Raw genomic sequence first — 15,662 nt, forward strand, 5'->3', positions numbered from 1 at the left:
GGAAGAAAAAGCCAAATAAAGGACTAATTTAAGAAGTCGCATATTCCTACTATTCTTCTCCTTACCCACTATCTGTCCAAACTCAGTCACTGTTCTGTTCACAGGTCTACCATGTTCCATAACATAAAGAAGATTTTAAGAATGAGTCCTCTTTTGATTTGTAGTAGTAAGAGTACTGATTGGGGTCAGAAACCTAGCCCTGTCATTTAACATTTGGGGGCCTCAAAAAATGAAATGAGAGAGATGAACAAGAAAGATAATATCCAGATTCCCACTCAGCTTTAACATTTTGTAATATTGATAAACATTGTTCTCGTTGAGGATAAGGCCAGGACATTCTGGAAAAGACCAACTACTCCTAAAACAGTATATCTTTCTTTGTATTGAGAATGCACAGGTAAGAAGTGTGCTTCTAACAGTCTTTCCAGAGAATTAATTTATTTCTTCATTTTTAACATTAAGATAACCAAATGACCGATTCGACCAGGCCAACTGAAAATACAATACTTTTGGTAACACAAGGAAATTACTTAATAGCAGAGGCAAGACAATCGTTTTTAACATGCTCCACTGTAAAGGAAACCAAACACTTCACTGTGTTCAGAATTTCCTCCTCTCTATTGTTGTTGGAAATGAGACCTCAAGGGGAAAATCAGTGCTCAGAGACCTAGGAGTAAGTAGGTCAGTAGATGGCACTCCTCGCCAACTCAGATGCTGGGCTGAGCAACGCAGACACTATCCACTGAGATTTCAGGCAAGAGAAAAAAACAGTGCCTGCCTGCTTGCCTTGTGCAGGAGAGAACTGAATTTTGTTCCCATCATATCCATCTCCTCCCACAGTCCCCTCCCCCAACTCGCTGCACTCCGGGTGTCGAAAGTGACTGAAGACACTATATTTGCAATGGAACTGTGCTTAACTAGGTTTAGAGAGTTCTGCCACCTTCTCTTCAAAGCAGAAAATAGACAGAACATTTGGGCGCTTAAGTCCCACCCCACACATTCCGTAAGTGCTACAGCACAGAAGGCCAAAATACATTGAAATCCTAGTTTCTTTCTTCTGAAGCTGCAGTGGCAGGAACAAAAGCTCCGGGTGTCAGTGACCCGCCTCAAGTTACTGAGTGGCTGCCCAGAGAGGGCTCAGTTAATCTTCCTTCTTTGATCTCTCCCTGCTCCAAAATAAACAGCTTTGTCAAAACCTCATTCTGAGAGAGCTGAGCCGTGCTGAAGACAATTGTTTTATTTATGATCATTTCTTATCTTTAGGGAAACGACTCCAGAATATAAAAGTACAACACCTTGTCTTCCACAGGCTTACTTCAAACCAGTTTAACTGGATGGACTCTTTTTAATTTCATTCAACATGCCTTGAAGGCTGGGAGGTGATTTATGATATTCTGAATATTAACTCGAGTCCAATGGATCACTTCCTTCCTTCAAGTCCTCTCACCCCTCCCTCTCTGCCATACTTTTGACTAAAAAAGACCCGGCATTTTGTTTTTGTTTGAAATTCACATAAGGGAGGTTTGGGGTGAAAAAATCATCTCTGGTTAAAATGGTGCAACACCCTTTATTATTTTTTATTAAGCGATACTGAGGGAAACAGCCACCCAAGCTGGCTTGATGCACCATTTATAGATATGGTAATCTCTGAAAATAGAAGAATGGTGAGTAGTGGCACTTCTATATTTAATTTGAGTATACGGTTTAAGAATCAAATTTTCAAGATTATATTTTTTGGTATCGCTTTGTGAGGAATGACAACTCAATTACTCAGCAGACGGATTAACACTGATAGATCTTTCATGTTAATAATCATTAGTAGCTCTTAACAATATTCAGGTTAATTACTTGCTTTGTTGACATGTAGTGCTCTCTCTCTGTTCACTTTTTTTCAGTAGTTAAAATATGTTTGACTCTAATACTTCTCTTCCCTAGTCCCTGGAATATTTGAGAAAAGGCAACAGGCAATTTAACTTTGCCTGGTACTTTACAGAAGCTTAAGAAATCATTTTCAATTTGCAGATAGAGAACAGACAAGGGGTATGGAAGAAGGAAACTGAGTCTTCCCATTTCAGAGTTAGGCCTTCCCAGTATGTTTTTATCTATTTTATTTGATGTAAAATTTCAGATTCTCTCTTTCATGCACACACACATATTCAAAGACTAAAAACACATTCTATAGTGAAATTTAAGAGACTTTTAGGTTTTTAAGAAATTTTTACTCTCTCAATCCATTAGCATGGAGAACTAATACTAGCAATTTTTTTTAAGTCCTAGAACACTGCCTTAAAGGGATAGCCTCACACTTGACCCAGTGCAGGTGATTAAAGGGGTTAAGGAACCAGGACTAAACAAAGTTTTAAAAAACCTTTTCTTGCTCTCTCAGCTCCATGACATAGCTCCAAGAGGTAAGCACTCCTGTGATACATAAGTTTCCTTCCTATCCCAGACTACCTAAAACTGTAAGCATATGTACTTTCTTATTATGCTTATAGGTGCATGGAGAAAGTATAGAACTGAGTATTCATGGCAGATTAATGGTTCACACGTGTGAAGCAACATTTGTCGAGTAAACATGCCAAGGAACCAGTGGTATGCCGTTTTATCAGATAAGTAGTTTTTACCATCTTCAGAGAGATGTCTTTGCTTTTGCTTTGCCAGACAGGTTAAAAAAAAAAAAAAAAAAGTCTGACAAAAAATCTAACCCTTTCCCTAAAGCCAGGGTCAGCTCAAAACTGCTCACAAAGGGTTTCAGGGCAGGTATTGGGTTTGAAAGGCAAGACAGGGGCTTGTTGAGCTGCACTGACTCAGCAAGCCTGGTCTCAACCATGTTTGGGGGAGATGCTGATGGAGGTGCATGAGGGGCACAAAAGTACACCCTAACATCCTTCACTCCTGGCACCGCCATTGCTGCAGCCCATGAAGTGTCCCAATTCTGATACACCACCCACTGGAAGCAGAAATCAAGCCGAAATAGGTTTAAATTGGATATAAAAATATAGTCAAGGTCCTAATTCTGTTATTTTGCCGGCTCTTACTAAAGCACAAATTTACAGAATGATCCCAGGTTATCTAGTTAGCCAACCCAGTGTTCTCCTCAACTGAATGGTCATGGTGTTATGTCCTTTCTCTGTTTACTTTCCACAAAAATGCCTGACTTTTGGTGGTGGACCGCCACGCCAGAAGTGAGAGAAGGCTGAGCCATGGGAACAGCTGGCCCTGGAGGTGGGGAGGAGCAGGGACAGCAAGGAGCCAGGATGGGAAATACGAAGTTAACAACTCGGTGAACAACCCATCTGCAACAGATGACGAGGCTGGGCTTTCTTTCATTCACATATAGGACACAAAGAAACTTCAGGCGAACTATAACCGGTCCAGTAAAGAGCACTGGTATCATTCTTACTTAACAATGTAGAATTTAAGTTGTAAATAAACTTAATACAAGAGCAATTTTAAATTTTAAGAGATCGATGCTCATGCTTTACACAATATGTAAATAAAAAGTCTTCAGCTATAAAATTACATTTTCCAAGTAAAACAAAGATCACAAATTCAAGGGCAAGACTATTTAAAATTGTAGGACACCTGTAAAACAGAGTAATTTTTAAAAAGCACAGTTCTTTAATTTTCAAGTTAATATACAGCAACTTGAATTAAGCAATTATTGTAGAGGTCACGGGAAATCTGTCTAAACAAAAAGATAAGAATAACTTACGGTAATGAGAGTATCAACTCACTGCACAATGAGGCTTTTACAATATTCATGACACTTGAAAACAGTTTATTTTAGTAAGTAATGAAAATATCCCAGTCTTATTCATCTGTTTAACAAAAGCTCTTCATCACAGCCTTTAAAGTTCTGCCTAGACCTTATCCAAATAACTATATTCTGAGTTGACTGTCAAATTAATAAGCTTTCCTTTAACTTGATTTATAACAATGATAATGACCTTTATTTTCTCTGTATTTTATTAATTATTCCTTATAATCCCAAGTGATGATCCTTCTTCTTGGATGAGAAAACTGAGGCAGAGCACCTATAATAATAAACATCTACCATCACTGGAGTGCCAAGTAGGTGCTGTGCACCGCCTCATGCTCTTCTCATGTATTATTTATCATCCTCCCGATAACCTGGAAGGTAGGTGTTAATGTCATTTACAGATAAGGAAGCTGAGAATCACAAGTTAAAAGTTAACTTCCCACTAGTAAATTACCAGTAGTAAAGCAAAGAACCAGGCTTTATATCAGCACCAAAGGTCATATTCTTTCTAGTTAAGTCAGCTACTTACTGCTGAGGGCTAAAATATATAGTAATCAGGAGTAAATGGGCAACACCTTTTGTCATCATTCCTTCCTGCACCTGCTTCATTAACCCATCCAATGGAACATACTCATCTTCTCATGACAACAGACGTTCTTTTCCTGTATGTGTTTATTCCTAAGGATGTGGCTTCCCATTTATTTGGCATCAAGAGGGACTTTGTTTAAAATTCAGAGGCAAAAAGTTTTGTGTTCCCTATAAAAACAATTACACCTAGTTATGCAGTTTTAAAAAGTGCAAACCCCACTATTTACCTGGTTGTTGTTGGTTTTTAATAAGGGTGGTGGAGGTTCATGATGTAGGGGTGAAGAAGCAGAACTGCTTTCACTATCGCTGCCATCACTTAAGCTAACTCTGAAAAGAAAGAGAAAGAAGTTGTATGCATCACTACAAACAGACAATTCTTGAAATATCCATGGAATAGGCATGGAAAGCAAGGATTCCAAACACTAACCACTGAAAAGTTTGTTTAAACAACATCTAAAGAGCACTTACTTTGTATTGGCAACTGTGTTAAGTGCTTGATCTGCCATTTCTCTTTTTATGATCCCCTATTTCGCAGATGAGTAAATTGAGACTTAGACTGGGTCTCTCACCTAGGGTCACAGAGGTAAAAGTGGTGGCTCTAGAATGCAAACCCAAGCAATGTGACCCAAAGCTAGTGCTCAGCCACTATACTTCACTGGTCTCATTTATCCATTTATTTCCCTTTCCAAGCTCCACCTACCCACTATCATCAAGCACACCACTCAAGCTTACAGAAGATCAACAAAATCAGAGTTCGTACATTACTACATTTATTTTCCTTTCCCTTTGCCTCTTTGCTATGGATGGAAAAGTTACAAACAGGGCAAGAATAGTCTGTGGGAGTGGAGGCAACTACTCAGAAGAATATAGCCAACAGCCCTGCACCACTGACAGCTCAGAGGGGACGTCTAAGGCAGAGACAAGTGAAGCCCCACATGCTGGAACCACCAACAATCACCTCCATCGTGTCTTCGTGTCTTCGTTCAAGTCTGCCTCTAGTTCTGAACATTGGTACAACTAACTGAATACACAAAACAAAGATACAATGTGTTTAGGACAACTGCTTTAGAAAAACAGAATGAGATCTTCAACAACTAAAGAAAATAAAAATACCGTCTCGTCCTCTACTTTTTCTTTTTCAGAATAAAAAGGAATTTTCTTTTAGCCAGGGTAGGAGATATTTCTTTATTCTACTCTAATGAATGCAAGTTCTCTGTCAGAAATGTCCTTCAGTATTTGCTCCCTTTCTCCAGTTATATAGTAACCTAATATAACGCTCTTCTCAGAAACAGAAAATGCTTTAGAAATTCGAATAGTTCTTTCACTCTGAATAGGCAATCACATTCTAGCTCTATTATATATTCAGACAGACAAGATACAAGATAGGAAATGAAAATAATATACTGGATTATTCCTTTAGCAAAAACTGATGGAACTTGTTTTTCTTAACTAAATTACATTAATGAAGTGTTCAGTTGAAACGCTGTTTTAAAATGCTTCTTGACTGAAGTGGAAGGCTGAGTATTTAAACTGATTAAACAGTTGAGACTTCACAAGTGCAGTGAAGATCAAATGTATACTGGCGCTGCCATGAGAACAGCACATGTCAGGTGGGGAAAAAGAAAAACGTCCCCAATAATGCATAACCACATCAGACATCTCACAAATGTGTATGATCTCACCCACATAGACTCGGAATGGGACAGTACGTGGTGGGCAACAGCTAATCACAGAATATCCAGATCTTCTATATAACAATTTGGGAGATTGTCTAAATAGGTCATGTATTTTTCATCAGCTAAATTTGAGAGCAGCCAGTGGTTAGGATTTGGGTTGTTAAAAGTAAATTAACTCAAAGTTTCAGTCCCTTTAGGTCTTTATGTGCTACCAGTTTCCTTTTTGTTAGTTGTAGGACTTCTAAAGAGAAATGTTTTAAGACCAAGGCTATAAGGTTCCTTATTTTCTCCTGTTTAAAACAAATATAGACAAGTGAGTTTAGGAGACAAGGTGGAGAGAGATGTGTTGAGTATGGCCCTAAGGAACAGTCATTGAGAGATTTGACATTTCCTAAAAAGGCTCTTCTTAAAGGACACTAAAGCATTGCCAAATAGGAAGCATATGGTCTGTCTAGTCTGGGTGAAAACTGCATTCTTTTCAGGAATTTTAGGACCTTCTACACAGTAATTAATAATGGAAAAAGATTCAATATATTATAAGTGTAATTGGATTTTAAGTTCAAGTAGATTCACATTTTTCTACTCAAAACACATTAAAGTAAGCATGCCTATTTGTTTTCCTCATGATAAAGAAACAAAATCCTCAAGGCAATTTCAAGTTGACTATTAATTATAAGTGACATGAATTACCATTTTATAATGTGGAATTATGCCTCACAGCATTAAAGCTACTTAAGGAACCTAATTGTCAGCACACTTAAAAGGAATTTATTTTCTGGAAAACACACACAGGTGATCCTAGCTTTAATTAGGTCACACACATAATTCACTGGAGCCAATTATGTATTTCTAACTACAAACAGCCAACACATTTCTTCAAATTCTGAGACTACCTCCGGCAATGGATCTACACAAACTCTTCAAATGAAAACAGACGATTTCAGCAGTCAATTCTGCCACTTGGCATATCCTTTCAAGAACAAGGACTTCTAATATGACGTTTTCCTATAAATGTTTTAGAGGAAAAACCTCTCCTTTCTGAGAAAAGCAGAAAGAGTGCCCTGTAGAGGTGAGTGTAAAAGCACACCAAGGTGTCTCCGCAGCAAACGAATGTGCCCATTGACTGCTACTGTTTTTGACATTTCACACCTTTGCTGTGATTATACTAGCAGGTCTAGTGAAAAGGTATGACTCAACTGCAGGGAACCTCTTTCTTTCCGAGACACTCACCTGCGACTTCGGCTACCTCCTCTATTTACAGGTCTCTCCATTTCAGAGTCATTGTCATTATCCTCTCCTTCATCCGATTCCTCCTCATTGTCATCAGAATGCAGATCTTTCATTATAGACCTTAAAGGACCTGAGTAATGACAGTGAACCACAAGCAATCAAACATACTACTTTAAACACACTTAGCCATATCAGACACACAGGAATGCACTGAACGCCAGTTAAAAATAATCATTATCATATATATTTATACAATTTATAAGACAAATTTGGTACAGTTTCTAGAATGAAACCTCTGCCAAAACACTACTGTTTTCATAAGAGATTTCCAAAAATGTTCATTAAAGAATCTCTATTTCCTAGGATTCTTTTCTGTGTATTTTTCTTCCCTAAGAGAAATTATACCTAAAAAGAAACAGAAAGATCTATTAGCAGAATTGAATGTTCTGTTAGTTAGGTTAATTCATGTATTGAAAAGTTGAGATTAATAAATTACTGTGGTTGTAACTTGTTCTTGGCAATGCAGCTTTTGTGTGGTAGTTTTTGATCTATTAAGGTTTAGCTGTTTTAGCTGTTCCTTTAATTTCAAGGTCAATTTCAGATCAAGCAAGCATTTCAGTTAAGTTCAGATCATAAAGTATTTCAATTCCATAGTGTAATGTCCTATTTCTGATCTTCATATTGATCTTGGACACAAGGTCTTCTTGCAACAATTTTATGCAGCCAATTTTCATTTTACTTTTTAAGAAGTTCCTGGCAAAATACCAGCATGTATTAACATAAATAAGACCATGTAATAAATCAGGTGCCCAGAAAATTCAAGACAGTATCCAGTATTAAATGGGAGGGGGGAAAAAAATCAAGCCATAACTAATTTTATTCCAGGACAGGTCAAAACTGAAAACACACATGCATATAAAAACTCATTAGTGTGGCTTATTTTCACTTCACTATTCTGTTATGAAAAGAAGATAGATATTTTTAATCTTAACAGAAGAAAGAGATTGTAAAGGCAATCAAGAAACTCAGAGAGGCACTTTCATTCTGGATTAGACAATTCCTAAAGTCTAATCTATGATAGGAATGTCTGACCTATCACTAACTCAGTTCTAAAATAAGTATCAACCCCCTGCAATCTCACATTCTGCAAAACCCAAATTTCTCTGCTTTTGTAGTGGGCTTATTTCTCTGGAAATCAGTGGAACAAGATCTCCAAATAGCCAAAATGATAACTGCCTTTCATCTCATTTTTCCTGGCAGCTTAGCCTGAGTCCAAACACATACAACAATTCAATCCTTTTGAAAACATACAAGGACATCAGGAATTCAATATGGTCAATGAAAAAGGTGATGTTCAACATGATATGAAAAAGATTATTCTTTGATACCCACTCACTTTTCATGCAAAAAGAAAAATGAGCCCACATTTGAAGATCCCCCCCAACAAATAGAATGCATAACTAGTTAAATGTTCTAGTTTAAATTGCTTTATTCTGAGTTAAAGTTAACACTTAATCATGAGTAGAGGGAAAATTATATTTAAAAGATAGCATTTAACATTTAAAATTAACATTTACTGAAAAAAAAGTCTATTAATCTGTAGAAAAATAAAATGAAAGATGTCCAGGAGGAAGAGTGAAAACCTATATCTCTATGTCAAAGCCTCTCAAGTCCACCTTTTGCTATTGTATTTCCTTTGGGAACTCCCTGGAATGGGCTGTGTCTATAATCCTTTTGTCAAATGGGAATCTGACGGCAAGAACTAGAAAAAGGGGAATTTCTAGAGCCCAGCCTAATACATCAGAACAATACCCAAGTGCATTCCTAGGGGAAAAAAATATAACTGCACAAAAGCCAAGTTACCATTCAAAAAATAAAACAGTAGAAGATAGATCATAAATCAACTCATTAAGATGTTTTATGAGAAAAATGTCTCATGGTTTGCCTGGGAGATGTTGATACCTTGTTGCCTGGTCTGGGACGGTGTGAAGCTAGAACTGGAACTGGAGCTGGAACTGGCAGGACTGGGTTGTTCGGACTTTAAAGAAGAGAAAGGAATCATCAGTAAATTTATGGACATTACACATCTAAAACTGAAAACAGTATTGTTGCTGAAACCATCTTCTGCAAAAAATAGTCTGACACTGCACAGGAAAAATGACTACACATTTCATTATGTCAAAATACTAACACAGGAGAGACATCATGTCCTTTTTGTTTTCGCACCTTATTTTTATTAGATAAAATAAGAAACAAGTATAGAAACTCAAGGATGAAGAGATAAACACTTGGGTGTTACATGAGGGAAGGATCTGGCTTTGTTTCCTCTCCTATGTTCACTGCTACACAGATCTCTTTCTGAGAGATACCTTGATTACCCTTTCTGCAATGTTTGATTGACTCAACTGGTTAAAACATAGTGGTAATGAGGCCAAGGTCATCAGTTCAATCACATTATGAGCCAGTTAATTTCACTCTGGTCTAAGGCCATGACCCAACCCCAACCCCATTCATCCACAGTTCACAAATGGAGGCCAGTGTTCACAATGAGACCCAGCCAAGTCCCACAAATGAGTCAGAGGGAAATGTTGCCACTATTAAAAAAAAAAAAAAATAGCCTTCAATTCCACGGCCTACGAATGGCAGGGAAAGAGCGTCGTACACACCCCAATCTCTTATTCTCAATGAATTTTCTTCATCTTTTAATACTCAGAACAAGTTTTACATCCTCTTTGAATCGCTCAACTCAGTCCTCTTCTCCAAACCTACTGAAAATGTACCGGTTGGATCACCTGTTTCCTTATTAGATATGCTGCAATATTGTGCTGCCTCTAATGTGTCTTTTCTCCCCAGATAGACTGCAGATTCTGCACTTGTAAAAGCAGGGGTCTGTCCTGTGCTTCTTGTTTTCCTCTCATAGTCAGCATAATGCATTGCATATAGCAGGCACTCTGTGACTGTGACTAAAGGCAGCATGCACATTAGGCCCTCTGTTCCACCATCTGCCACAGTAAGAGACTTTATAGCAGGTAAAGATAGGTAGAGCAGACACATGGACAGAAAGTGTACAAAGAAACTGATTGTACCACCAACATACTCGAATTTTACATATCTAAGGCCAAATTTATTCTAAAATAATTTAATGTTGACAAATTTGGTTGTAAGAGTAGACTATTTCTATCCCTTTTCTAATGTGCTCATAGTCTCAACTCATGTTATTTGAGAAATATTTGAGGAGTTCTCATGTATAGGACACATCTGTTTACTTCACTGAATAGGCGACCCAGTTGGAGAACAAACTAAGAGCACATACAGAAGCCACTAAACAAGGTGCAGGGAAAGTGAAGGAAAATGGTCAGGGCCCCTCAGATGTTCAGAATCTTGCTGAGTATTTGATGTAAATACGCATGTGTGCCCAGGTGTTCCTTGGTTATTGTTTGATGTAGATACGTGTGGACACCCAGGTGCCCTGCGTTATGGACTTAAGTATAAAGGACAGTGGCTCTGATCCACGGGGGTCCCCTGCCCCTGGGATGCCCCCAGGGGGGCTACGGGGAGGCCACTATTGCTGCTGGAGGCTGTTGCTGCAACTGTTGCTGCCAGTGCCTGCAGATGTCCCGAGAGCCTACCGCCACTGCTACTGCTGCTGCAAGCTGCTGCTGCTGCGGATTGAGCTTGTGTCATCTACCAATGGCTCCCAGGATCTTTCCCAATTACCTAGCATGGACCTGCATGTGAGGGGTCTGATGACCCAGTCTGTACAATATGTTTGAAGGGTCTGAGTCCTAGACCTGACAATACAAATGGAAACTTAGTATAACTAAAATAATGAAACATTTTGGCTTTAATTATGAATTGCTTAACAATACATTTGGCTATGATGGCAGGAGTCGGACAAATGCCTAGCCATACAATTAGCGTAGCCATGGCTGTAACCCTTAGCTTTACACAAAGATAAGAATCTCATTTTAGTTTATACTGCAGTTCCTCATCACTGATTTTTTTCATCTCGCCTACCAGCACTGAACTCCCACCCCCTTCTTCCTATGCAGCACTACTCCCCAAGCTCCAGCAACTTGGACACAAGGAATCACTTTAAGGCATTCCTAATGCACACTTCACATCCTCAGGCTGGATGGGAAAACAGGTGTCAGCAATCCACTACTCATTCTGCAGGAAAAGAACCAGACAGGATCTCTAATGAGCAGCAGGCAGCCCACCAACGCTTCACCACTGCAAGATTTACTCGAGAACTGTAGTACAATGTCCTACACATTGCTGTTTGTGGCCCACAAAGAAGAGTTGGTTTACAAGTACAAATGCCTGTGTGAGGTGCTCTTCACTTTTGTTGAGTGGTTCTTCCACTGTTGAGCTCCAGTGGTGAGTTACACAGCTGAAAGGGCATTCAGTTCGCATTTATGTGCAATGCCCAGCTGTAAAACATTTCTCTCAGAGTCTGCAGAATATTCCTTTTCCTCTCCAAGCTGCTCTTTTCAGCCATGAAAAGTGCCTACAAACAGTATTATTTTGATAGCTCTGGAAATCATTTGGGAGCCAAAAAAGAGGTTTCCTTACAGTGAGCAGAGAGAGCTCTAATTCCCCATCCTGCCTGACCAGCACACGTTACGCTAGACTTAAAGGAGCTATTCTGCCAGAACTCTTGGCTCAGAGTGACATTAACTAGGATAACTAGAGAGGATGGTGGCCATCTCTCCAACTACCCCACAGTAAACTTGACCCACCTGTCTCAAGCATCTTGCTGATGCCCGAACCAAACCTGAAAGCAGCCTTCTTTCAGCTTCTTACCCATGAACAAGGTTAATATTTCCATAGCTGCTAATCATCAGAACACTGACAAATAGTAAAGAACATAATACAAGAGAAAAAGGCTTTCTATTCAACATTTATGATTAATGTCCTGCCACTGCCACCAAGCATTTTAGAAGGTTTACAACAGAAAACATTAATTCTATAAGAACATTAAAATAGAAAGTTTAAAGCAAAAAAACTGGATGAAGAAAGATAAAATGTTGAATGATGGTCACTAAAGCAATGTCCTGGAAGCTTTTAAGAGGGTAAGCATTTGTGGAATTTTAGAGTATAGGGGATCTTTGAAATGATCTAAAACAGTGAATCTCACACTTTCGTGTGCATTAGAATCGCTGGAGAACTTGTTAAAACACGCGCTACTGCCTGCCCCAGAGTTCCTAATTCAGTAGGTTGAGGAGGAAGGGTGAGTGGTACAAGAACCTGAATTTCTTAAAAGACCCCAGGTGACGCTGCCACTGCGGGTCTGGTGACCACCCACACGTTTGAGAACCACTGACCAAGAACCCAAAGACTATCATGGATATTCATCAGAATCAACTGGGAGAAGTCTACACAGGAAGAGATTTTGATTTAATAGGTTTGGAGTGGATATCCAGGCATGTTCATTAAAAGCTGAACATATGATATTAATTAAAATTCTAGGTTAAGACCAGTGATTCTAGTTTAGTCACTTTTTTTCTAAATGCAAAAAATCATGTTTTTGAAAGAATTTAAAATTTAAGAAAGCATAATATACTTTATGAGAAAACTTAGAAACATATTGATCTATCCAGAGGCAGCATTCCTGCATACTCTTCAAAGAGTTTTGCAAGAAAGTTCCCTGATAGAATAGTTACCACTCAATAGAAACATTTATGAGGCATGTACAACCTTGTTGTAGTGGATGGACCTTAAGTAGTTCCGCCACTAGAGGAGGCTGACACTGTCTTATATTTCATCAACTTTAACCAACAGAACTGTAGCTCACTTTATGTGAAGCATGTTTTTTTATTTTTAAAAAAATCAGATTTACCCTTTAAAAAAATCAAGGATGATTATACAAAATAGAGGTTATTTGCTTTACCAAAAACAAAAACAAAAACAAAAAAAAACAAAAAACCATTCAACATAAACAGAGCTAGATTAAGATCTTTACAGGCCCTAAGAACTGAAAAGATATAGTATCCTCCTTTCCTCACCCCAGCCCCTAAGAAACATGAATGCTAAGCCAAAATTAAAAGTAAGGAAGTCCAATGAGGTTCTGATTTTCTCTTTTGCTGACTAATGTGATACTTGTTTTTGAAATACCAAAATTATAATGGCAGCTAATCAACAGTTGGTTGCTACTATTATTTACAACACAAGCTCCTCTATTGCCTAAAACAAGATATATCTTTACTTCCAAAACAATGGGCCTACCAAGATTTGCAGTGCGATCTGCAACATTAAATGCCTATGCAAAATCATTTTGTAATGGATTTTCTACAGAGGATCACTTTTGTCCAGGACAAGAAAAAAAACCCACGTTTACAACTCCTAGAAGTTAAGTGTTTCAAAAGAGAACACCTGTCTAGGTAGGTCACAGGACTGAACTTGAAAAATCTGACATTGTTCCTTGCACTGGGAGCAGACTTCCTTCTTAGGTAACAGAAGTCAGGAGAAGTTCTCTTTTCTAATGGGCAATTTGTGAACAGAATTTCAATGACTTGATCTTTAAAGCAATCAAAATAAAGAAAGAGGGGAGGGGTGATATATACCTTTCTCCAGTGAAAAAGGAAAGAATACAGTATAACTAATTAAACAAATTATTTCAGACACACTGCTATGTTTTTCACAAAATTTCTACCCCATCTAGGAAAAGAAAATCTATAGCCTACAATAAAGACCTCTTTTTTGCACAAATATCCAAAAAGACTGTATCAAGGATGAGTACTAATCAAAAAAGAAAACACAAATGTAATATATTTTATTTACTTCCCTGTTTAATTTTTATCATTACTGACTGAAGTACCAGGTTCTTGTCAATTCGGTCCTTCTTTCATTAAAAAAAATAATCATCCAACACACATTATGTAGTCTTGTTTTTGTTTCTGTTTTTTTGCTTAACGTAATCAGTTAAAAGACTATCTCATTTAGTTTCTCCTCTATAAGAAACTGGAAATAATCCACTCAATTTTCAAATATACATTTAATTTTAAAGAAAAATGATATAACATCCACGCTAAACAATTGTGAAAAGGTACTCCATCATATAAGTGAAATCTATCTTACCAATTCCCATTAATTCATAATTAATATATTGAGGTAGCTATGTCAATAAAAGGTAAGGCCAAAGTTAAGCAAAGAAATAAGTATTGAAAAGTAATAAAATAACACTTAGGTTAAGTTAATCTAGCAAGATTAATGCAACAGAGAATTGTTAAAAGGCTAGAAACATGAGAACTTTTATTTTTATTTGATTTTACATTAATAACTGCTTCAAAAAAACATGCTAAAAAACCAAAACCTTGTTATACAGAAAGGTATATGAAAATAAGGTTAGACAAATACTGGTAAGTAACTCTAACCTTTTAATGTATCTTTCTTTCTGTAGTTCAATCATATTCCTTATTTCATTTGTTCTACCATGAGGTGCTATGGATTGAATTATGTCCCTTCCCCCAATTCATATGTTGAAGCCCTAACCCCCCAATGTGATAGTATTCAGAGACGGGGCCTTCACGAGCAAATTAGGTTTAAACAAGGTCATGAATGTGAGGCCCTCATGATGGGATTAGTACCTTTATAAGAAGAGACACCAAGAGCTTGCAGGATATCCTTTCTTTCTCTCTTACTATGTGAGGACGCAGCAAAAAGGCAGCCATCTGCAAGCCAGGGAAAGAGCCCTTACGAGGCTCCTTGATCTTAGACTTCCTATCCTCAGAACAGTGAGAAATAAATTTCTGTTGTTTAAGCCACCTCATTTGTGGTATTTTGTTATGGCAGCCTCAGCTAAAACAGCACGACACATTTTTTTAATCACCATTTTACAGATGAGAAACCTGAAGCACAGTAAGATTAAGTGCCCGGGGCTAATATTCAGATGGATTAGAACTGGATTTATAATCTAGTACTATCTCTACTACATCACTACTTTGAAAAAGTGCAATTAAAGCAGTGTTCTAAACACACTAATACTCTTTTATAACACTAGTGTCAGGGAACAAAGTTTTCTATGTCATGGGGAAAGATGTAGTGAATATCCCTCTGTCCACAAGGAACACCTTGTGTTCGGCACCCAAAGTAAACCAGTGGTAAAACAAAACACTTCAATCCCAGGGGCTTACTGTGTCTGAATCAATTGCTTCTAACATTTGTCCAATCAATACTACAACGAATTCTGGCTAGGCACCTCAGTAGTTCAATAAGTTTTGTAAAGCAAAGCAGGCAAGTTTCTCCTCTGAACTGCCCTGATCCTCTGGACACTGGCACTGATTAACAGGACCAATGAGCACATCAGGCAACACAGTACAATCATTCATTTTATTTGCCTTCAAAGGTGATCTACCCTCTCTTCCTAATTCTTCAACACAAAATCCCAAAGCAGCCAAAAAAAA

At 37.9% G+C, this 15,662-nt stretch overlaps 1 protein-coding gene across 2 annotated transcripts in view; it reads right to left on the minus strand.

Moving 5' to 3' along the window:
- Window positions 1-15,662, minus strand: part of MLLT3 (MLLT3 super elongation complex subunit) — a 267,123-nt gene that overhangs the window by 13,367 nt on the left and 238,094 nt on the right. For both annotated transcript variants that reach the window (XM_063080911.1, XM_063080912.1), the window contains exons 6-8: window positions 9,220-9,295; window positions 7,258-7,387; window positions 4,579-4,678 (exon numbers count right to left, since the gene is read on the minus strand). In XM_063080911.1, coding sequence (XP_062936981.1) covers window positions 4,579-4,678; window positions 7,258-7,387; window positions 9,220-9,295 — 306 coding nt within the window. The remainder of the gene's footprint in view (window positions 1-4,578; window positions 4,679-7,257; window positions 7,388-9,219; window positions 9,296-15,662) is intronic.

This window comes from Cynocephalus volans, chromosome 16 (genome assembly GCF_027409185.1).
Source record: "Cynocephalus volans isolate mCynVol1 chromosome 16, mCynVol1.pri, whole genome shotgun sequence".
NCBI lineage: Eukaryota > Metazoa > Chordata > Mammalia > Dermoptera > Cynocephalidae > Cynocephalus > Cynocephalus volans.